Source organism: Poecile atricapillus, chromosome Z (genome assembly GCF_030490865.1).
Source record: "Poecile atricapillus isolate bPoeAtr1 chromosome Z, bPoeAtr1.hap1, whole genome shotgun sequence".
Lineage (NCBI taxonomy): Eukaryota > Metazoa > Chordata > Aves > Passeriformes > Paridae > Poecile > Poecile atricapillus.
The window spans coordinates 122998489-123022373 of NC_081289.1; the positions used below are offsets into that span (position 1 = coordinate 122998489).

General features: G+C 38.2%; 2 protein-coding genes across 4 annotated transcripts in view; both read right to left on the reverse strand.

The window, feature by feature from the left end:
- ARSB (arylsulfatase B) overlaps positions 1 to 1957 on the reverse strand; it is a 79317-nt gene extending 77360 nt beyond the window's left edge. For both annotated transcript variants that reach the window (XR_009276188.1, XM_058827333.1), the window contains exon 1: positions 1618 to 1957. Coding sequence is in view for 1 of the 2 variants with exons in the window: in XM_058827333.1 (XP_058683316.1) it covers positions 1618 to 1908 (291 nt within the window). In the remaining variant the exon portion in view is untranslated. The remainder of the gene's footprint in view (positions 1 to 1617) is intronic.
- A 5142-nt stretch (positions 1958 to 7099) lies between these two features.
- Positions 7100 to 23885, reverse strand: part of DMGDH (dimethylglycine dehydrogenase) — a 39845-nt gene continuing 23059 nt past the window's right edge. For both annotated transcript variants that reach the window (XM_058865125.1, XM_058865124.1), the window contains exons 11-16: positions 21987 to 22117; positions 20388 to 20605; positions 19372 to 19529; positions 18227 to 18286; positions 8518 to 8652; positions 7100 to 7853 (exon numbers count right to left, since the gene is read on the reverse strand). In XM_058865125.1, coding sequence (XP_058721108.1) covers positions 7638 to 7853; positions 8518 to 8652; positions 18227 to 18286; positions 19372 to 19529; positions 20388 to 20605; positions 21987 to 22117 — 918 coding nt within the window. In that variant the 3' untranslated portion in view covers positions 7100 to 7637. The remainder of the gene's footprint in view (positions 7854 to 8517; positions 8653 to 18226; positions 18287 to 19371; positions 19530 to 20387; positions 20606 to 21986; positions 22118 to 23885) is intronic.

Consider the following 23885-nt stretch of genomic DNA (forward strand, 5'->3'; position numbering starts at 1 on the left):
TTACAGAAAATATTACTATACAGAATAACACAAACTAGCAAACCATTGTAGTTTCTTACACTGTATCTGGAAAATGAGAAAAAGGAGGAGGAGATAATAACAAAAAAAACTATAGCTATCTTAGACTGATACCATTGCTCTTCTTTCATATGGATTGCAAGGTGACTATGAAAATTCCAGCTCCAGAGAGGACCAGATTTAGGTTACTTTCACAAGCTTCTAAGCAACTGTTAATCATATCCATGGTAACACAATTTTAAGAAGATCCCACATATTTGCTGCATAATATAATTATTTGCTGCATAATTACTGTTGCACAGGATGTCTCCTCTAAAAAAAAAAAATTACTTCAATTTTCTAATATTGTTTTATTCAGTTGCAACAAGGTCAACACAAAGATTATTAAATTATCAAGCCAAATGTATGGGATGAATTTAAAACTAGACTGAACTATGGGTATTTCCAATGTCTACTTTAATGTGCGATGCAGCAGTGGCCTCTCTGTTGGAAAGCACCTTCAGACTATGAACTGTACTTTAAAAATAGTCACTACGGAAAAATATTTTATGCTATTTAATGGAACAACTTAAGGATTTGGTAAAGATAATGTAAATTGCTTTTGCCTATTCATCATTATTCATTCTTGGAATTTCCAGGAACAGGATAAATGCTGCTTGGAAAGAGTGTCACCTAGAACAACTTCCTGCAACTAATACAGGGCAACATTTCTTTCATTCAGAGCAGTTTATTAAGCAATCACTATGGTTAACATGGAAGTGCAGGACTTCTTGAGACAGAGGGGAAATTTCTGAAACAAATTTAACCCTTTCTGAGTTTCTTCCTTCTGTCCATGCTGTGTGTCCATATTTTTTTCCCCACCCTCCACTCCCTACGTTTTTGCCAAAATTGAAAAAAAAAAAAAAAAAGAAGTGGGAAAAAATCAGGATAATGACTATGAACTATTTGGACAAACAGACTAATGACCACGCTGTGGGCACTCCATCAGGGAGTGCAGTATATCTACACCTTCTGTACCAGGTGTAGGTGAATGCACGCATTTGGGCGCTGCAATGGACAACATGTAAAAACTGAACAAGTGGTGCTGATCCGCTTCTGTCTGCGTCTCGACCAGTGCAAAACTATTCAAGGGTCAGACTAGGGCAGGGGTATCTCACACGACAGGCTGCCGTGCCTGTTAATCCAACCGGAGCATAGAGAGCACCTCGGCTGGTCTGGAACAGAACAATTTGCACCGATTCCATGTCTAGTTTACTCCCGACCTCGCAAGGCGAATGAAGCTTGCGTTTCGGAGCAGCTGGTTTCTGCAGCGCAGCCCTCTCCCCTGCGCAGCGGCAGAGACCCAGCAAGCCGGAGCGGCACGGGGGCTGCCAGAGGCAAGCAGGGAGCAGCCGCAGCATCCCGCGGGCAGCATCCCGCGGGCAGCATCCCGCGGGCAGCATCCCGCGGGCAGCATCCCGCGGGCAGCATCCCGCGGGCAGCATCCCGCGGGCAGCATCCCGCGGGCAGCATCCCGCGGGCAGCATCCCGCGGGCAGCATCCCGCGGGCAGCATCCCGCGGGCAGCATCCCGCGGCAGAGGTGGGAGCGCCCGCCCTACCTGGTAGCGGCCCGAGAGGAGCTGGCTGCGGGACGGCGTGCACAGCGGCTGGGTGTAGTAGCGCTCCAGCCGCACGCCGCCCGCCCCCAGCGCGTCCAGCCGCGGCGTGCGGATGGCAGAGCCGTGCCAGCCCACGTCGCCCCAGCCCAGGTCGTCGGCCAGCACCAGCACAAGGTGCGGGGCGGGCGGGCGCGCCGCCGCGGGGCTCAGCAGGCACAGGGGCAGGCACAGCCACACCAGCCGGCCCAAGCGCGGACGCCTCATGCCCGGCTGCCGCGCCATCCCCGCCATCCGGAACTGGGCCGCAGGCACCGCCCCGACCCGGGGATCCGCCCGCAGAGCGAGCCGCGGGGCGGGGCTGGGGCGGGCCGGGCCCGGGGCAGGAGCAGGGCCCAGCAGGGGCAGGGCTGGGGCAGGGCCCAGCAGGGGCAGGGCCCAGCCGGGGCAGGGCTGGGGCGGGCCGAGGCCGGGCAGGGGCAGAACCGGGGCCTGGGCCGGGGAGGAGCCGGGCCTTGACGGCCGAGGTAGGCCGTGCCGGGCGTGGCAGCGGTGCAGCTTTACGCCGCTGAGTTTTTGTATTAGCTTAAAAAAGAAATTGTAAAGGTGTTGCCCATGTTGGCAAGGCATGTAACCCGCTGATGCTGGCGGTGCTTTCCAACTTTGTCTTGCTTCAAAACAAAGCATTACATTAAACACACGGTTCAAACCTCGGAGCCTTTTGAACTATGTGCAAGCTTGTGTCTCAAGTCACCTATGGCTTTAAGGAAGACAGTACAATATTATGAAGGCAGGACAGAGTGCATTGTCGTACAATTATCTGGGCTATTACTTCCGCCTTCATAGCAGGTCATCCGTCTTTAACACTGCCTACAGAGCTTATTCTGTGTGTAAGCAGTGAGGCAGCTGCAGCACATGCATTGGCCTTGCTGCTGGCCAATGTGCAGGACAGCCTGGGTAAAACGAATTGCAACCATCACTGAAGATTCAGCTAAGCTGAGCGAGGCGACAATTACTGCTTTCGGAGAAACTCTCCTGTCAGCATCAGCCGCTAGTGCACACAAACACACACACACTCAAGAGAGAGACCTGTGTGTCTTCCCTCTGCCTTCAACCTCCCACACCTTGCAAAACCATAAGCAGCCCAGTGGTTTTTTCTCTACATTTTATCCCTTCTGATGAGAAGCCTAGATCGAGGTCTGGCTGTAAGGTGGTGCTTGTGACTGTTACAGTGTAGGAAGGAAGTGAAGTAACACAGAGGCAGAAGTAGCACCAATGTCCACGAGGCTGTTTCTTCAAAGCAGGTAATAGTCTAAAGCGACATTGCAAACAACCGCTACCTCAGTTATAATCTTGATATAAAATCTAAGAGAGTGACAAGACAGAAATAGCTGTCAACTCTGATAAATTTTATTCATCCATGGAATACATATAAATTTCAGTGTCCAGTGGAAGATCAAATAAGCATTTATTTCCCATTTAGCTGGAATGGTAAATATGTGTATTCCCAGGTTTATACAGCCACTTACTAACAGGCAAAACAAAAGCTCACATTAAAATTTGTTTTTCTTGGTTGGAAAGCCAAATATTGAGTATACTAGACTCCTGACTATTTCCTGACAAGTCTCTGTAGAAGGAAAGTTCCTGCTTGTATTAATGAAGTCTAGTGGATAATCCTATGAAGCTACCAGGTTGGGTTTTTTTTAAATCCCACAGGTTTCCCTGCTGGTTTGAAAACAACAGCTATGATGAGTGATGTCAGCTTTTTTCCACAATGAGACTGTACTACAATCTACAGTCAGTACTGGAACAAGAAGCAACAGTACTGTCATAAAGTCAGTTTTCTCTGAAGTAAATTCCAGGATCACTAACAAACTGGTGTGTGACTATGTATAGTGTTTTCGTTCTTGAAATGTGATTTATACTGTTCCAAAGCTGAAAAGTTACAATTTCTCTTTTTTCTAGTTCAGATCTCATGACCACTCTCAAATGCCTGAGTGAACTGTTTATTTTTCTAACTTCTTCCGTGTCATTATTACAGGTAAAGTTTCATTCAAATGTTAGCACATTCCCACAGAAACCCTTTTTGTTCTAAGTACTTTGAAAATCTGCACAGGGCTGATGAAAGCAGAAATTTTGAAACAAAATTCATAATTTCTATTCACCTTTCATATTTCCAAAATTATCATGGTGTTCAAATGTAGCTGCATTCATATTTCCTTGTACAGAACTGTCAAGAATTATGTATTGGTTGCCCTGTTACACTAGAACTGGATTACCTTGTTGCCTGACCATGGTTAAAACATTACAGTGAACTGTCTTAAATACATACTGCAGATACTGCACAGTCACAGTCTGGATGTTGCTGCCTGTCATATTTTCTAGTATTTTTGGGTTTTTATTTATTTTATTGCTAGTTGAGGGAATTGGAATCCAATCAGAAAAATCTGTTTCTCTCAGACAATATTACCTTGAAGCAAAAGTATAAATCCAGGTAATGGTCTATGTTCAGTCTCTTATATTTCAGTTTATCTTTTCTAAATTCAGGGTTAGATAATTTGGATGTTGTTCTGGAATCAGTGATTAAAGAAGTCATTAGAGTGACACACAAAGTTACAGTATCAGCATGGATTTATCGTGCCATACAAAGCATGAACTAGACAATTTTTGCCATAGCAGATGGAAACTTGGAACAAAAATATTTGAATTACTCAATGAAAGCAGGTAACATCTACTCTGGTGTGTAAAAACTCTGGAGGTGGAAAAATACAGGAAAATAGAAAACAAAAGTGTCTGGGAAAACTGCTTTTTACATATCCTCTATTTCAGAAAATTTCCTAGATGAGCAACTGTCATTTTTTCACCTAGTTGCATATGTGTCTCTGTTAGCTGATGAGGTTGAGAAAGACTCTGAAGTCTCTACCAGTTTTTCTACACTGGTATTTCTGATTGGTTAGAAGCCCTCTTAAAACGCAATACTTAAACATTCTTACTCTTATTCACTTCCTCTTGCTGTGTCTTGGCACAAGTTTAGGCAACACCATATCTCAATCTCTAATGAAAAGAAATGACAGGAAACTGCAATAGCTGCTGAACACTTCCCCCACCTCATTTCTTCAGGCTTATGTACTTTTTAAAAATAACTTTAAAGGACTTACTAATGTATGTGGACCTGTATGTGGGCATGATTTGTAAAGCTTTGTCTTTTGATAGTGTTTCATTTATCTGTGCTCTGCAGAATGCAATGTTGAGCTATTCTGATGAATATTCAGTAAGCTGACTTGGGAATCAGTGCAGTAAAAAGAAGCCAGGTCAAATAGGAAGCACTTTCAAACATTGCTATCACAGCCACAACACTTCTAATTCTCAGCCATCCTTGCTTAAAACTGCTTCTGATGTCTCTGCTCCTGAATTCATTGTTGAAGAGGAAGCACACACATTCTTAAAAGGTAACAGAGAGCAACAAGATACTCCATTTGCCTTACATGTGGTCAGTGAGGAGCTGGAAGTTGTCTTAGTCTTCTAAACCGGCTGCAAGAAAGAAACTATATTGCCTTGACCCAGAAACATGACACATGGTTAGCTTATCTAAATCTTGAAGTTAAATGAAATTGAGAGCCATGGAATATGCTGAATTTGAAAGGACCTGCAAGGATTATTGAGTCCAGCTTCTGGCCTTGCACAGGACAACCCCAAGAATCACACTGTGTGCCTAAAAGCATTGTCCAAACACTCCTTGAACTCTGACTTGAACTTTGATGCCATAACCACTTCCCTGGGGAACCTGATCCAGGTGCCTAAAAATCCTGCGGGTGAAAAACCTTTCTGTAACATCTAACCTAAACCTTCCCCAACTAGGCCTCAGGCCATTCCCTCGGGTTCCACCAGCGGTCACCTCAGAGAAAAGATCAGTGTCTGTCCCTCACAATGAAGTTGTGACCTCAGCTACTCCTCATACAACTTCCACTAACTGGCCAAGACTTGATCCAGGTGAGACTTGGGTGACAAGAGCTGTCAGTGAGAAACCCCCATAGAAATCAGTGTCTGGGCTGGTATAATACTACATTGTGAAATGAGAGTAGTCTGCATCAGCTACACAGAGAAATTAGGGGTTGGGAGGCTACAGCTCAAATGCAGTACAAGCTGCTGGAGGGTACAGGTTCTGAGTTCACTTGACTGTAGGAATTATATCTGCTGTTCATTACTCTTTGCTCAGGCTGCAGAAAGCTTTTCCCTACTGCAGTCAGACTCATCCAGCTGATGTATTAATCTTTCTTCTGAGTCAGAAAACAAACCTGGTTCTCACTATCAGGCTGGGATACAGAGGCACTATTGGAACACTTTTGGCATAGCAGAGCCAATTAGGAAAGTACAGGTGAATCTGTTTCAGAGTAACTGTTACACTACATTCTAGGATGTGGTGTCTAGTGAATTTGCATAATCATGGGAAATACTGAAATTCAAAACCATGTTCTTAAGCATTTCTCTTTTCCTACATAGTCTAAATAAAACCATATAGCATTGTGTTGTACTTCAGACTTCTTAAATACTCAAAAAATCACAGTGGTTAAGTGCCTCAATACAAATAATGTTGTCTTTAGAAAAAGTAACACTGAGGGCTCAGCAAAATAGAACTGAATCACTTATGGAAGTATAGCAGAGAATAATTTCTGAATGGACTTTTCCACTACTCAAGACAGTACTACATGCAAACCTGGCAAAGGTCATATATTTAATTTTGGCCTGTTTTGTAAAAGATACTCAAAACAGCACAATGTAATGCCACCTTACTTTATCATGAGTGAGTGTTCATTACTCAAAGTGTGTTTCTCCTGGTATATTCTATTTATACATTTGTTTCTTTGCTGAAGACTTAGAAGCTCCAACTCCATTGACAAAGTGCATTTTGGACATGATTCATACATACTTTGAATGCATTTATCTATAGCTAAAAGGACATAGATAATACACAGATATTACTAAGCTGGAAATTTTAACATTGCTATTCAAAAGAATTGTTGAGAACATTATTGGATTCCAGATGAGTTTTTTATTGATTTAGTGTGTTCCCATCATACACACTATCTCAGTGCTGCTTACCTGGGTTATTGTGTATTTAACACTCAGTAAAGCTCCTTTGCTGTGAATTTAATTATATATTTTTTCATTGCTAATATCTCTGAGTAATAATATATGGCTCTTACTGTTGCTTCAATCTATAATTAACAGTAAGAAAAAACTGACCATCTTTGGTGATAGTCAGTGGTTCAGATTTAATACAGTAAATCTGTAATTTGAGCTTTGTTCAGAAATTGAACAATAATATACTGTTTGTTGTAGAATTACATGTAATATGCCAGATGATTTATGTATAATAGCGAAGAATGGGCTTCCTATAACTCTTTCATTGAGAAGAAATAGATTTTGGTCTTCTATGAGAATTTCTGCCAGGCTGACATGCAGAGAAAAAATGTCAAGAGTTCAGTTTACCTTTAATAATGCCTTTATTATTTTAATGGTTAATGGGATGTCTTTCAACTCCTTATGAAGCATTCTGTGTGGAACTAGTGATGTGATTTCATAGTAAGCTTGCTATTCATGTGTAAAGAAGGCAAGATAAGCTACTTTACTTCAAGGGCAGGCAAAGGGAGAGCTGTGAGTGTGAGGGAGAGGGAGGAATTTGCTATTGGACAGAATCCGGAGCACATTTCTTGTACGGATTAACGCAGATCTGCCAGCCAATGTGGGAGCAAGCTGCATCAATGATGTACTCATTCCCTGCCACTTTCTGCTCACAAATGCTACTGGGAACACACAGTGGCTCATCAACTCTGCTCAGCTCTCTCCTGTGAATAGTGCATACAGGGAAATTGGAAGTGATGCCATTGAATTTCTTACTCATGTACAGCAATGAAGATCTTGTGTTTAGTAATTAGAAAATCTGAGTAGTTTAATTCTCTTAATTTTATGCATATTAATGCTACTATTTCCTACTGCACAATTTGCTGTATCCTCATCTGTGTTTATATTTTGGGACTTTCACCCTTTCTCTGAAGGCGCATTCTTGTTGGTTCAGTCAGCACCAGTGGCTCCTGTATAATGGTTGCTGGATAATTTTTACCTAAAAGTTCAACCTCCAATTTCTGTCCAACTTTGCTGAGTTCCATGGGAACATATGCGAAAGCTAGACTCTGCTGAGCTCCATAACTGAAACATCCAGATGTGGTATTGCCAACAACCTGGAAAAAAACCCAACAATTGTATTTATTTTCAAGATGCAGTGTGATTTTCTGAAAAAAAACAAAACAACCCAGCCAACAACCCAAACAACTAGACATCTCACATTCTAGTTTATACACTTCAGATATCATGCAATTGTCAAGTGTGTCATGCAGTTCATGATATTCTCAGCAGAGAGAAACACCACCTGAAACTGGGAAGTTTTTGCTTTTTGAAAAAATACCCTATTATTATTATGTTCAATTAAGTTTTCACTGGAACATATACAACACACATGCATATATTTATTTTCTATAACAATTTAAGTGCTAGTGAGTGTTTCAACACATAATCTGTGCTGAAGTGTGGAGCCCCAAACTTTGCTGTTGTTTCATTTCTTTTGAGTAGCAAAAGCGTTTTCTTAGAACAGGAGTGAACTTGCAGAAGAGAATGGATGACAATACTTCAGTCTGTTTCAACCCTAGTTTCAGTGACTTGACAGCATTTCACACTTTCTCCATAGGTACTTAGTATTTACTCCTTGCTTGAAGATTAGGGTGCTTATTGTAGCTTCAAATTGTTTTGTGCCAGTAAAATAGAAATAATGCATTCACACTTCAAACACAAAGATTCTGTTAGGGAGAATTAAGACTGATTTTTTGCAACATGAACTATAGTCCTTACCTTGCCATTGTGCCACACGCTCTCATTTCCCTCTGGATCAACATTATCTGTTTCCAGGGTGAGGTACACCAGTCGTCGTTTGAGCCCCTTTTCTTTAATCTGCCTCAGTGCTTGTTTTCCTGTAAAGTCTGCTTCCTGAAAAAAATACAAGGTATTGATTATATATGTTTGTTTGGGTTCTCCAGTACGTTTAGAGATATAAACATTTAAAGGTATCTTAATGTCTTTGTCTGTCACATAAGTATTTTTTATGAAATATAGATGAAATCAAATCTTTGGCAGATAGTATAACTTGTATCTTGGTATTTTTATACTGGTATATTATACCTTGATAACTTTATGCTTTATATTTGTTTTCCTAAATATCAGCCTTTAATTTCCATAATTCCAATGTAGTAGAAAGATCATTAGCCATGTTATAAGACTACCTGCCCAGTTAAGGTTCTAAGCCAGAAGGCTGTACATCATTTCAGTATCTATGACAAGAAGTGGATTCCAATTCCCATATCCTAAAGTCTGGACCTTGCTCGTTCAATATGCTTCCTTTTGAAGCCATCACCAATTTATGACAGTACCCTGTCTGTAACCCACTTTGATGTCTCTGCCAGGCTGCACAGCTGGCAGTTTACTCCATACTCTTGTTTTAGAGATGGTACGTTTTTTTCCCATATCTACAGTTTCATGGGATAATGCAGCATGTTCTGTAAAGAATACTTCTATTGCCTGGATTTCCCTTTTTCAGCCTGCTTAGAAAGGTACGAGCAGATTCTCATATTTCCAAAAGACTGCACAAATGCATGACAAGTGTGAGGGTACTCGTTGGCAAGTCTCAGAACCCTCAAGGGCATCTAGGACAGTATTCACTGTATCTGATCACGCTGAGCTGATTCCACTAGCCCGATTCTATCACAGGTAGACAGGGGGCCTCATTTAAGTAGGAAGGGGCCTCTAAGCTCACTGGGCGAAATCTTTCAGCAGTCACTGTCTTATCAACTGCAGCATAGCACAAAATGTCACATCCAGTTGTTTCTGGAACATCTCCAAGGATTGTGACTCCACCACCTCCCTGGACAGTCCTTTCCAATGCTTAACAACCCTTTCCATGACGAAATTCATCATGATGTCTGTTTTTTCTCCTGTGACATAGATCAGACAGAACAAAAGGATTGTATTCAAACTAAATTGCCAAATACACACAAGCCTGCCAGATGGGCAGAAACATAATAGCAATTACAAAGTCCTCTAGCTTTCCAGCCTTTGCTTCACTAGCAGTGAAAGCCATTTTAAAGGAGTTGATCTTAGGTCTGAAGCAGGAATTATATTAATTTGATGAGTGTTTAAAGGAAAAGAAATGAAATATTGTTGAAGTCTTCAAAAATACTATTTTTGGTAATGTTCTTTGATTCAGTAGAGAATTATTGCACTGTCAGGATTACAAGCAACACATACATGGAATAGATATAGTTAGTTCATGTGTTCTTGTATTTCTTGAGATCCACATAAATCTGTGTGTAGGCTCAGGAGAAATTATTTAAGTGATGAAGAGTTTTGCACTACGAAAGGCCAGGCTCTGTAAAGAGTTGTGAAAAAACAGCTTATGAACCAGTTAAGGAGCAGTTAGTCTGAAAATCAAGGTGATTCAGCTAGGGATAAAGCAGATACTGCACATAAAGATCAAAGCTGGCACCCTTTGGGGAAAAAAACTCATGAAATACAGCTCAGATCAGAAAAAATACCATAAGGATTCATTTTAGAATATAATGTGAAGATGCTGCTGCAAAATATAAAGCAAAGATGTCACGCAGAATAACCAATTACTGGTAGTTCCCTCTCACTTTTCTGCTACATGGTAGGTGCAACTGTAGGAAACAGCTACAACTAGAAATGCAAATGACACTGTAGGCCATAGCATGACTCACAGAATAAAATGCTTTGCATAACAAAGAGAAATACCAAGAAGTAAACATTCTACGTGGATACTTAGCACTGAATCAATTCCTTCCTATTCATGCTAATGTAACGTCAGGTATTTATTCACATGGAATGTAACGGTGGAACTAAACACAAGTATTCAAATGGAATGTTACATGCCCTAGGTATGGAAACCACTAGAACAAGCTGCTAGCAGGCTTTAGAATCTACCTAAGTATGGATACTTTTTTGCCTGTTGCTTGCAGATCCAAAATTAAATCTTTTCCCAGTTAATTTTAACTGGGCCAAGCTTTTGGCCACCTGGAATAGTCACTACATATCTATTATGCTAACTGAAGACGCATATGGGAAATTTCAGGTAAAGAGCTTTTTCTTTGCTATTTTCTGTTCATTGAAGGTTAAGACTATTCCAGTCTTTTTAGAATCATGGCTTGGAAAAATAACCAGGATGTAACCTAGAATTCAACCTCTACAAAATACACACCTCTCATATAGATATACACCCACAGCAAAAATGTGTGTATCTACATGTACACATACATAAATGGATACATACATACATATTTGAACACTGCATGAAAATGCATAAAAATGTGTGTGTGAAAATACATTTGTATATCTGCGAAAGTCTATATACACTTTTAAATATTTAAAGCACCTTCTTAAATTCCAGCTATAGGAATTAAACTAGTACAGTTTACTTCTTTTACAGTTCTTGGGTACCCATGCCGATTTCACATGAATGTATTCCCACCATTATTCATTTTTGCTTTTTAAGTGTAAGTGTATATTGTTCATTCCAATCAAAAATATTTTTTTTTGTTTGTTCATCCCAATCAAAACATAATCTGGAAGCTGATGCATTCAACCTCTGCCTCTATGCTGTTTTTTGTAACAAATCCTTCTTCTTTCTAGGAGAAAAATAATCAGTTTGCATACTGCTTCTCTTTGCTTTATCTTGTCATACAAAACATAATGCCAAAAAAAATCCTATTTAAACCAGTATAATACAATAAATGAATACAAAAAAACCAAAACCAGCAAAACAGAAGAAAAAGAACAGAAACACATGAAACACTAAACAATTCCAAGTTTGAACAAATATAAATTTTAAAGCTGCTCTTCACTGTCTGAGTTAAAAAAAGAAAAAAAAAGACTTGACGAGTAGGAACAATGTAAAAGGTTTATAGTAGCTGAAGTAAAGACAGTCCTAAAAAGCTAAGGTTAAAATACAGAAGACTTTCCATTGCTTTGGCATGAATTCCCAAATCATTAAGTTTTGACCTATGTAATGGTTTCCACATAAAATAAAAACACATAAGACACTGAAGATAAAGACAATATCTACTGCTTAGCTTCATTTAATTTGAGTTCATTTCACCAGCTAAAAAGATAGGCTTTTCCTTTTAACTTGTGTGTTAGATAAGTTTAGATAAAATTAAAATGAAAAATCATATCACAAAGACAAATCAGCCAAATTTTGAAAATCGCACATAGCTAAAGGGATGCGACTGATTAGCTCATCTATTAAGATACTGTATATATGTATTTGCCTTATCCTTCTTATCAGGCTTTTACTTTGTGTTAGTTGCCATGTGTTTGATTCTACAAGATAAACCTACTGCTTTTTAAAAAGAGTTTATGAGACAATAACCTGTGTGATTTTTTATGCACAGTGAGATACCTTGAAGAGTTTAACTTAGTGTTTTTCAAACATATCTGGCTTTCAATGGCACCCCAATCCTAATTCTAATCCTCTGTAAAAACCTCTTCTAGTTTAAGGGAAGTAAAGAAATAGAAATTATCTGTAAGCCTTAAAAAAAAAAAAATTTGTTTGTTTTATTTTTGTTTTGTTTTGGTTTTTTTGTTTCTCATACTGTGCTGTTTATCAGAATAAAGTCAAGGTGTCTAAAAAGAAACATGGCATATCTGTTCAACAGTTACTTGTAGCAAAGATATACAACTCTCTCAACAAGGAACTGCTGTAATTTATTCAGCATACCATTTAGGACTGTGGGCACAGAGACAAATTATGAACACAAAGTCACCCAACTGAGTATGGCAGCACCAACATTTGCTGTCATCTACTATAACCATAATGTTACAACATCTGGAGGCATCCTCTATACAGTATTTTTAAATTTTTTGTAGCTAGATGCTCTTTAATTATTTCAGGGTAACACTGCAAATGATATCTGCTGCCTCACCAGCCTGATAAATTAAGAAATTTTTTTTTCTCAGAAAGCAAATATTTGACAAGTTTCTTCTTCTGTAGCAAATCAAAGCTATGCCTTACACCACACAAAAATTTTGTAAGGGAGGTGACCATTCTGTAAGTATGGCACCTGCACCTGCATCTTTCAATCCATCTAAGCCCTTCTTGTATGCAGTCACCTCTAGGTAACTGACATGATAGAAATCACCTATGAATTATTTTGGCTCAAAATCCCTGTCTTAGTGGTGATTATTCCTTTACATGGCCAAACAAACACATAAGAAGTCACCCAGATTTGCATTTTACACAAATAAAAAAATCTTTGCAGATTCTTTCTATCATGTTTCCTAACCTGTATAAATTTATGGAGTGAGTTCTCTGTTTTCTGACCCTTTGGACACTAAATGAAGTAATGATCGAATACAGTTTCACTTACTCCTGAACTTCAATTTGAATGGGGACAGGGCTTAGGTGGAAAAGAACATTTTTTATGTTATAGGCATAATAAATGGAGATTGAAAGGGGAGGGAGGGGAAAGAAGTACTATGCCCTATCTCAAGTTTCCTATCCATCACTCCATCTTTTTTCCTGTCCCCAGGCTCCTTAGCCCTTCTTCAGCAAAGCCTCTACTCTTTCTTCTTCCTCTTCTTCCCTTTCTTGCATGGAGTAAACCTGGCATGGAACACAGTCTTATTCTGGGTTATGGAGTGGGGCCTGTGACCACTGTTGTAGTCATTCCTCTAAGAACAGAAGGGATGCAAGCTAGAAAAGTGAAGCAAGGGCAGACAATGGCAATCAGGGGAGAAAATTAGCCCTTCTTCAGCAAAGCCTCTACTCTTTCTTCTTCCTCTTCTTCCCTTTCTTGCATGGAGTAAACCTGGCATGGAACACAGTCTTATTCTGGGTTATGGAGTGGGGCCTGTGACCACTGTTGTAGTCATTCCTCTAAGAACAGAAGGGATGCAAGCTAGAAAAGTGAAGCAAGGGCAGACAATGGCAATCAGGGGAGAAAATTCTTGAAGCTCAGGCTGTGCCACACTAAGGGCATGGGAACATGAGTTGGACTGAAATAGGGCAGCTTTGGCAAGTGGCCAGGACAGAAACAAATGGCTAGAAAGAGGAGGGAATAAAACTGTAAATCTAAGCCTGCTATCAAAGGATAGCCTGCTGTCAAAAGGGTGGAGGCACATCCTCTGAACTGCTCATCCTAGTTTCCTGAGAGATAACATTGTATGTACTGTTATGCTGGAGGTTAGGTCAATACTCAAGGACTGGATCTTGTCATTCACTTACCTGTATGAAGCTGATGGGTGTTACAGAGCTTCTCTTCATAACGCATACCAAAGCAATTAAATACTTGTCTGTCTAACAGGTGTAATAGTAAAAACCACCAAATGTCAAAGTGAGAAAAAGAGGTAGAACTTGTAGCCTGAGAGATGTGTTTTGACAAGGACATTCAGGCAGTCACTGAGCAGGGATGGAGGAGATGAAATGCAATTAGTGATAAGCACACAAGGAAAAATGCAAGAATGAAAGGATAAGGTTTTAGGTTGGTAGTAAGAAGAAAAACAAAACAAAACAAAACAAACCCACCAAAAACTGGTAGAATAGACCTAAGAAAAAACAAGAGATTCTTGGTATAGAAAAATCTGGAAAGAAGTTCATAACTGAGAACAAAAATCCTGCCCCAGTGAATAAAGAACGCTAAGGAAAAGAAACACTGCCTCTAAAAACAGTAGTTTCTCATGGTAGAAACAGACAAAATATGAGTTAAGCACTCGGATCCTGACCTATAAGAGCACACTACAGCTGAGTTCCAAAGGGTTTCTTTCATCTTCTGCACTCCCAAGTCGCGGCGTTGTTCCTAACTGTATGTTTCTGCAGCGAGCGTGACCAGGAGATGGCAGCGGTGGATACAGCAACACAAGCACAAACCCACCATCAGCCAACTGTGGGCTTTGAGCTCAGAAAAATCATTCTGAAAGAATCAATTTCTTTGTGCTGGTATGAAGGTTTTTCACTCTAACATCAAGTTTCATAGGGATTTCTGGTCCGTTATCGTCAGGAGAAAAATAATGCTTTTTTAAGTATTCAGAGGTGATATACTATATCTTTGAACACCCGAAAACCTGAGCAAGTGGAAATGTACAGAACAGTATTCTTGGATGCAGACCAAAAAGACCTGCAGATTTTATTCCTTAAAGCTATTTTGTGTATTTTGAGCACAGAGGTATTTAGTAACAGAGTGCTTTTTAATGAGATGAGGCTATTTAACAACTATCTAACTAACTTACTAAATGTAATTGAACAGCCAAAAGAAAGACAACAGAAAGACAAAAAACCCCATCCCTAAACTGGACAGAATTTTGTTCTGAAGCTGAGAAAGCATTTCATACCCTAAATTATAAATTAATCTTTTTAGTGTCCCTCCACTTTAGTTAAATTGCAGCCCATCCTGTTCATCTGTGCAAGGAAGCAACTAACACTAACATTAGCAAAATAGGGATTATCAAGCAGACTCTAGAGGAAACAACATAGAACAGTGCCTCAGACTTACTGACAAAAATGAAAGTACACAGAAACCCTGTGGAAATGGGTTTACTTATTGCCATGTTATAATTTAATGCCCTGTGAGGAAAAAGAAAGTCAGCTTCAGCTTTGAAGAGTTTTTCATAAAGAAAAAGTTACTAGTCTGTCTGTACATGAAGATGATGTACACACTTGCTAAACATAGAGATCATGAGGATTTTATGGGGACTTTACATATCATCTTATATATTCCCCAGATATTTGAATGTCCTGTAGAAATTAAAACTCTTTTTGACTGTATTACCTTCACTGGTATCTGGCTTTTCATTAATTTTAATCTGTTTAGAAACTGTTCTCACTTCCATGACATCCCGCTCAAGACTCACTTATGCTAAAGTCTTTTCACAACTGTTTTGTGAGCTGTTTCAGCTGCCTGTTGCACAGTAAGAAGCACTCTAGTAATTAACTGAACCATGCCTCTTGGTTCTAATTTACACAGAAATCAGCACTTTCCCCAGCTGGGGGCGCATGCTTAAAGGAATAATCCTTGTGAGGAACTGAACAGACCAAAATGTCAAAAATAAGTATTTAAGTATCTGTTGCTTGTAATTTTTTATCTCATTTACCCTTTTTTGAGAGGAAACTTTCCACAACAATAGAAATGGGTAACAAAAGAGTGTTTTGCTTGTGTTCAGTCACGGCAGCCCGTAAAGAATGGTGAGGCCTGTGCTATGCCAAATGTGCAACAAAACCAAAGGCATGGAACTGGAACTCAAACTGCCAAGAAGTAGAGTAAATAATCTCACTGCATTTCATGCTACAGTGTTTAGAGTGCTTCCAATAGCAGAATTAGCTCGGGTACCTCTGAAGTGTCAACATACAGTCACAACTGCCCTCATTTAAGTAAATAAAAAAACATTGATTATTTCCTTTTTCACATTAGTTCAGCAAAACTGGCAAAAGTTTCAGGCTGACATGCTGCATTTCTGTGGGACATTCATTCATGTCCATTTGTCTACAATGCTTGTACCTGCCCTGGAGAACTGCTCCAACCCTGCATTTCAACCATGCAGAGAGTGTGCAGAGTGACTAAAGAATCAAGTGGTTCTTGCACATTAATGACTTCCTATGATCCACATGGGTATCTTGGCAAGCAACAGCTTTTCCTGTTCATGGCTGCTTTCCTACTTACACTAAAGGGCAGGAAAAGGAAAAAAGAACTAAAACAAAATAAACTGATGCATCAAAGGAAGTGGAAAGAAAAACAAGTAATAGTAACATTTTTTATTGCCTTCCCTGCAATTCTGCTAATCTCTCCTCAAGGCTTTGATTTGTAAATGCAACTTAACCCTCACCTATAAAATTCTGTATTTCCTTTACATGTGTTACTTCCGCAGATTAAAGGAAATATATATATATATATATATTAAAGTACATAAAATTATACTACTCAATGGAGAGAGCTGTAACTCCACCACAGGTACGAACTGCCACTGACATCCTTGGGAGCACCCTTCCTCAATCCTCCATAGGTTGAAGAACTTTACCTTCTATAGACAGGTTCAACAGTGAGAGGAGAAACACCTTCCTGGGCTTGTTCTTTTATGGTCAGTGAAATTGTCTCATAAATATAAAAGCATTCTTTTATATATTTATATTTAAATTTATATCTATATATAAGTAAATATAAAATAAATATATATATTATTATTTATATATCATTTTATGCTTCTGTAATTCCTTCCTGTGCAGAGTTTAAGATTTTTTTTTTTTATTTAGAGCTATAACTTAAACTTTGGGATTCTTATCAGTTCTACAGGACCTCCAAAAACAGAGCAAAAACATCAAGGACCATTTATTATCTGATTTATTACCATTTCAGGTAAAAATGGAACATAAAAAATATCAGTTGGTTACTATACCACATTGCATCATTGCCAAAATTAAATATTTTGCAAATGTTTTTTCTTCTTGATCTCCCTCACACTTTAATTTACAAATTAATAGTTGGAGCAAAAGATTTAGTCAGAAATAGCCTGGGACACCTCACTTGCAATCTCTAGGAACAGATTTTTCATGTTAGAAACTTTATATCCATTGTGCAGGCAACTACTGTCTGAGTTGATGGAGTAACTGATAGCAGCTGATGGCCTTAGATCTGCACAGGATATGGTTTCACCAGATTTCATGCAAAGGTCCTCTATTTGACAGAGTTTGGACATCTGGTTTTTGATTCATTTGTACCAGAAAAGAGAATTACATGCAATTTTTTGTATCTATTAGACTAAAACCAAATTTGTATTACTAAAATATTAATACAAAAAAGTGAAGCTCAATAAAAGGAGATAGAACATCTTTTCTTTTTCACTGCACAGTTAAATTTAAGTAGCTCCATTCTCTAACCTTCAAATCAGGCAAAAATAAGTTGTGAGCAGAGGACCTCTTCAGAAATTCCAAGAACAACTGATCATTCTTTTAACCAACACACTAATTTAACTTATATTCAATTTATTGTTCTCAGTTGTACCTAGCAGTTCTAAAAAATATGCTTCTTTTCAGTAATTGTTGTTGTACAAGGGTAGTAGCCAGGGAAAAAAATCTAGAGATATCTTCTTTAACAAGAATGAACAGGTAGAATATTATCACAATATGAACAGGTTTGTTCAAATTGTTGGACATATGTTTATATATATATATATATATATATACATACATACACTATATGGTTACAAAAGTACAGGACTAAAACTTCTCTCTGCAAATAAATCACAAAGAGTTATTTTTTCATGTAGAAAACATTTAGCATTTGCAATTTTCTGATCTGATGTATAATTTTGATAGCAAGGAACATGGGGAAGGTTTTTTTAAACAAGCCGCTACTTGCAAAGGAATTATAATTATAGTTGTATAGTTGTATAGTTGTTGATTTACTAAACCTATTTTATTTTCCAGCTAATGGCATTTTTCATGTTCAAGCAATTCAAGAATAATCTTGGACATAACAGAGCATTTTGAAAATAGTAAAAGACATACCTTGTTTAGCTTTACGAAGTATTCCAGTCCAGCTTCCAAGGGATTAGTGTCACAGTTCATCTGTTAAAAGATGCAAATTCACCATCCACCCAAGAGGGACCATAGCTTTTGTACTGGGCTGTTTATTTATTCATTCTATACATCCTTCTATTTAGTCCTGTGTTAAAGTCTTCCTCATTGCCTGTGCACAATTTCTGTCTGAACACACTGCAAGCTTCCAGCACAGGATTCAGACAATGTATCAACTAACACACCTAATATCACATAGATATGTAAACCAGTCATCTAACTTTTCAGTAAGAGATAGGATTTTTCATCAAAGCAGAATGGAACCTCAGGAGACAGAGCAGCTGAGGTATGCACAGCATTTGCAACACAGCCGAGTGGCTTAGCTGGAGAGGAAAATAAAATACAAAGCAAATTTCTCCCATTAGGTGTAGGGGGAATAATTTCTTAGGCAGCACTCAAAGAAAGAATGAAAATAACTAGCACAGGACAAACAAAAAGGACCCCTAAATTCCCACCATTTCAACCTCTTGAGTTCTTTAATTTTCAAAGGAAAACTTTAAGGTAAAATGAAATTATGCTGATTTCCCCCAAATTCTCTAGGCCCTCTAAGCAGTTCTTTATTATATGTGAGAAAATTCTGCAGGAACAAGGTAATGAAAAATGAAAAAGTTCTAAATGCATTATGAAGCAAAAATAATTTGCTTCTCATAGCATAGTTATTAGAGAAGTAAAACATTTTGAGAACCTGTCAGCCAAACCTTTGATTTTAAAACACTAGAGCTCAGCAAAGCCGTCATAATTTTGTTACACAAGAGAAAAGCCATCCATGAATCAAAAGAAGTACTTCTTTGCCAGTAGTGCAATAGAGTACACCAGCTGGTTTTATTTAGAAAATCACCAGTACAAATTATAACAGCTTTTCCTGCTTAAGGAAAATTTTCTTTTCATGCTAAACTGAGAAAATGGTTCAAATAAGGGCTGTGCTAATTATGACTAAAAGCTGCATAGTCATAACAAAATAAAAAAATAAAATTCAAGAAACCCACGAACACAACAACCCCCACCCCACAAAAAAAACCCCAAACAACGAACCCCAAACCCCCAGAAACAATAATAAAGAAGTTGTATTTCCTGACCTCTGCTCCCCAGGCTCGAAAACCCTTTTCCAGCCTTAAAGAATTTAGAGCATATGTTCCAAAGTCATCAATTCCTTCTATTTGGCCAGCTTCCATGATTGTATTGTAAAGAGATACAGAATCTTCTTTTCTATGGTAGAGCTCCCAGCCCAATTCACCTGTTACACAAAAAAGATTAATATTTTAATCAGCTCAGTTAAATGATCCTAATAAATATACTCCTGTCCTTGGTCAAAAGTGAGGATCACTGCAGTAAGTGTAAATTCACACTGTAGGGTCAATTCTATCATATAGCAAGTCTAATTAATTCCCAGAAAGAACTACCAGAGGATTTCTGCCCTACATTTTAATCAGTGGTACTATTATTTAAATTTAAACTGTAAACTGAAAACTGTAGGTAAAAAAACTATCAAAATAACTGATAAGAAAAGGTCATGTAGCAAAGTCACAAGGATAAATTAAGGACATGATAAACAGATGATGACTTGGCAAGTGAACAGCAAATGTAACTGAGTGTAAATAAGAATGAGAGTATTTAACATACTTAGCAGAACAGAAAGAGAATATGAATTGCAAGGACTTTGCCTGCTTCAGAATGCTCTCAATTCAGTCTATTACACTCAAAACAGATGTAAAAAGAAATAAAAAGTAACTGAGAAAGCCAAATATTAAGCACTACAGCATTACATTTTCAAGGCACATTACAAACACTAATATTCAGTAATCCTAAAACAATTCTTGACGTTGGTTTTGCAGCAAACACCAAAGGGGTTATCAGAACTGGCCTTTTGTTCAGCAAAATAAATATTTACACTATAGGGTATTTCTAGAGAAAAAGGTCTTGGAAAAACTCAGCACAGACCCTGACCATATCACATTTCCTCCCGCACTTACATGTAGCAAACCTACTTCTTATGAATACATGATGAGACTTAGTTTTCAACATAATTTTAGTGACATTTATTATTTTATTCGCTGTCTCTTTCCTTAAGTGTATGTTTTTTCCTAATGCTTACCTGTGTAAGATATCCTAATGGCAGTAACAGCAATATTGGAAAGTTTCAGATGTCTACACTGGAGAAACTTAAATGAAGCATCACTTAGGTCTTCGTTTGTCAGCTTCTGGAGGACCTGTCGTGCATATGGACCTGCTACACTAAGTACTCCCATCTCATCTGTCAGGTTTTCTATCTCAACTTTGTATCCACCTCTTGTTATTTTCTCTTCTATCCATCTGCACATAAAACATAACACTGATGTTACACTTCTTATGAAAAAAACCTGAATTTAGTGAGATTTTACCCTGAGTTATTTTTTGTTGGTGTTCATTTCCCCAGCGGCTCTCAGTCCCACACTCTCAAAAACAACAAAACTACATGCTACATTAGATAGACAAATCCATCGTTGATGTTAAACAGAGTTTTCTGGTGAGACACTGATATAGGAACACAGGCATCTGAGATACAGCCAGGAAAAAGCAGCATTTAAATGGGTAGAACAGTATTTCTGAAATAAGAGAAAGAAGTGATCTGCTACAATGACAACAGATTTGGGTTAGGATCCAGAATGTGTTAATAAAATGTCAACATACAAAATGAGAAAGGAATTAACACACTACATAAATTTCTGACAACGGAAATGTACAAGCAGGTTTGTTGTTTCCTGAATAAAGCATTCAAGGTATTGGCAGGAAATTCAGTTAGGATTTCATCAAAAACAACAGCTGCAAATTATCTTTCAGGAAGCTCAAAAAATAAATAAAATGGGTATATTTAAAAATCTTATGGAGTACTACATTATTAAGCAGTATTGTAAAATCTCAGGCCTAGGTGAGTACTAAACAGGTCTGCAGAATATCTATAGAATTAAATACATTAGATCTGGCTCTGCCATTTGGTTTCTGAATGTGCCAATGCTCTTACCAATTCCTGAGGGGCTGTTATGAAACAGTACATTATTCTTTGCCTACTAGGGTAGTGAATTTCAATCTTTAATATGTTGATTCATTTTGACTAACTGACTTGCCAGCAACCATCAGTAAGAAGAGCACTAGAAATTCAATTCCAATGCTCATCTATGAGAAGTAGTTTAGCGAAGTCATCCTGCAACTTCTTTCTTTTCTTTTCTCTTTTTTCCCTCTGTGACCCAGAGCCCAAAGTAAAAGACATAACCACAGCATCAAGAAGACTGCACTACCTATCTGTATGGGCCAGGTCAGTGCCTCTGGGGTCATCCCTGTTAAGAGCCAATTTTCTTTTTTGCGTAAGAGAACACACTAGAAAGAAACATCCATGCTGTGTTACATCATGCAATGCCAAAGAAAAACAGGTTCAACAACAAAACAAGAACTACCTCCAACAAAGTATATTACATAACTGTTAGCAAGTTCTCCATCTTTTTACATCAGCAATTATCCAATATCTAACTGCTTATACTTCAGAATTCAAGTCAACCAAGTTTCTAAGAAACTAAAATCAACAAATAAGTAGAATTCTCGTGAACCTTGTGAAAAATTTGTTGACTAATAATTGAGAATTTGGACCTAAGTAAAAATGTTTTTATACTGATGTTATAGTACAGCAGTATGTACTTACTGCATTAAAAAATACACTAACCTCAGATCATGGAGTTCTGATCCTGACCCAGTTACAAGCATGAATTCTCCAGGATACAGTTGAGAGACAGTTAGCTCAGCATAAACTTTTCCTCTTGGTGTTAGCATATGGCTTATATTTGTGGAACCCACCTACAGAGTAAAATTTGTGATTATTAAGAATGCAAAATAAAATCTTTGAATTCTTATACATCATTAAATATATGGTTGTCTTCATTTGAAAAAAAAAAAAAAAAAAGTTTGTTCTGCTATGCCATAATAGGAGTGGAGAGATATACAATTGGCCAATCTCAAGCTTTAGAGTAGAAACTTCACTTTTTCCTTGGAATTTTTAAATTAAGATTGATCAAGACCTTTAAAAATATTTCCTAATTATGCATTTTACAATTCTTAAGAGACATTTGTTTTCTTCTAAATAAAAAATTCTCCATGTAATTGACATGAATACTCCTTTTCAATCCTCTGAATAAGGTTTTAGGTCACAAGAGAATAACATATGCTTTTCCCCTTACTATAAAGAGAGAAATACTGAGCTGGCTTATGCTTTTGTGGCCCTGATTTATGAATGCTTTTATATTTTTTGTAGTTCCTGACTATGAATCTATATCTCTTCACATTTGAATCAGATTCTGTATAGAAACTCAATCCCTAGAGACAGAATTTCAAGTACCAGTTACTTAGCAGTGACCATAAAACACATACACATTCATACATATATCATCCATAGAAACAGAAATGCCAAAGTGCCCTAGATGTTGTGCTGGCCTGGTTCCAGAGGCAGAATTTAATCTCTGCTTTAATCATTCTGCTTTCACAGAACCTTGTCAATAACCCAGTCAGCAGCCAGATTCCATACAATGAACCGAGAAAGAAAAAATATTTCCAATATTAAGATTTTTTGCCTTAATACATTAATTAATTATGCCATAGTCATTGGCATATTACAGGCATAGAGTAGAATTTTCAGGACTTGGCACTGGTCACTCTCAACCCAATTGAAATACAAGTATATCTCTGGTAACTCCACTGGATTATTTTGTGATAGAGTCAAGCATGAATGGGACTAAAAATCAGGCAGTTTAAATAAAAACAGCTGTGAATGCTGGATTTTTAAGTGAACTCATAAACTGTATGTTCTGCTTTGCCACCTAACTTTCCCTTAGCATCACTAATTAAACTCCATAGAAAGCACTTGGTTTGTTCTCGTAATTTCCTGTTTAATCTTGATTTCCCTGGACCACATAAATACATTCAGCAAGTTTTAGCCATGCCCACTGATGACACAGTTACTCTGCCTCTACCCCAAACTAGACCAAAGACAAACTTCCAATTCAAATTGTTATCACGAAGTTAATACAGTAAAAAAATATGACAATATGGCAATTTAAAGTCTTTTTTCCTCCTATAATATCAATCTCGTGCCTTTCCACTGAGTTGACTTTAACTCTTCAGAGGAGATTATCTATCTTAAAAACTACAGTCGCAATGTACTTGCTGTCCCTACGTTTTCTGCCTTTGGTGTATGAAGCAACGAAAACTGTCACCTACTGCAAATACTTAATGAAATTCTGTGCTGAATGCCCAAGTCATCCTGCAACTGCAGGGTCACTTCAGAAAGTAATAATCTGCTTGCTGGAGGTGTATCTTAAGTTAAATTAAGTTAAAGACACAACATGAGACTGTTTGGCAAAATAGGGAATAAAAGGGACTCAGGACCAAAACCTGAAGACCAAGAATAAGAAATCTGGGGTCGTTTGTCACAGTATGCCATTTTTGAGCACAGGATCATACTCTGAGGATCTATGAACAGCCACACTTGAGAAGAAATGAGACATGTAAGGTGAAAGCAGAATCTCCTGAATATCTGCAATCCTGCCTGCACCAGGCAGCCAGGTGTAAA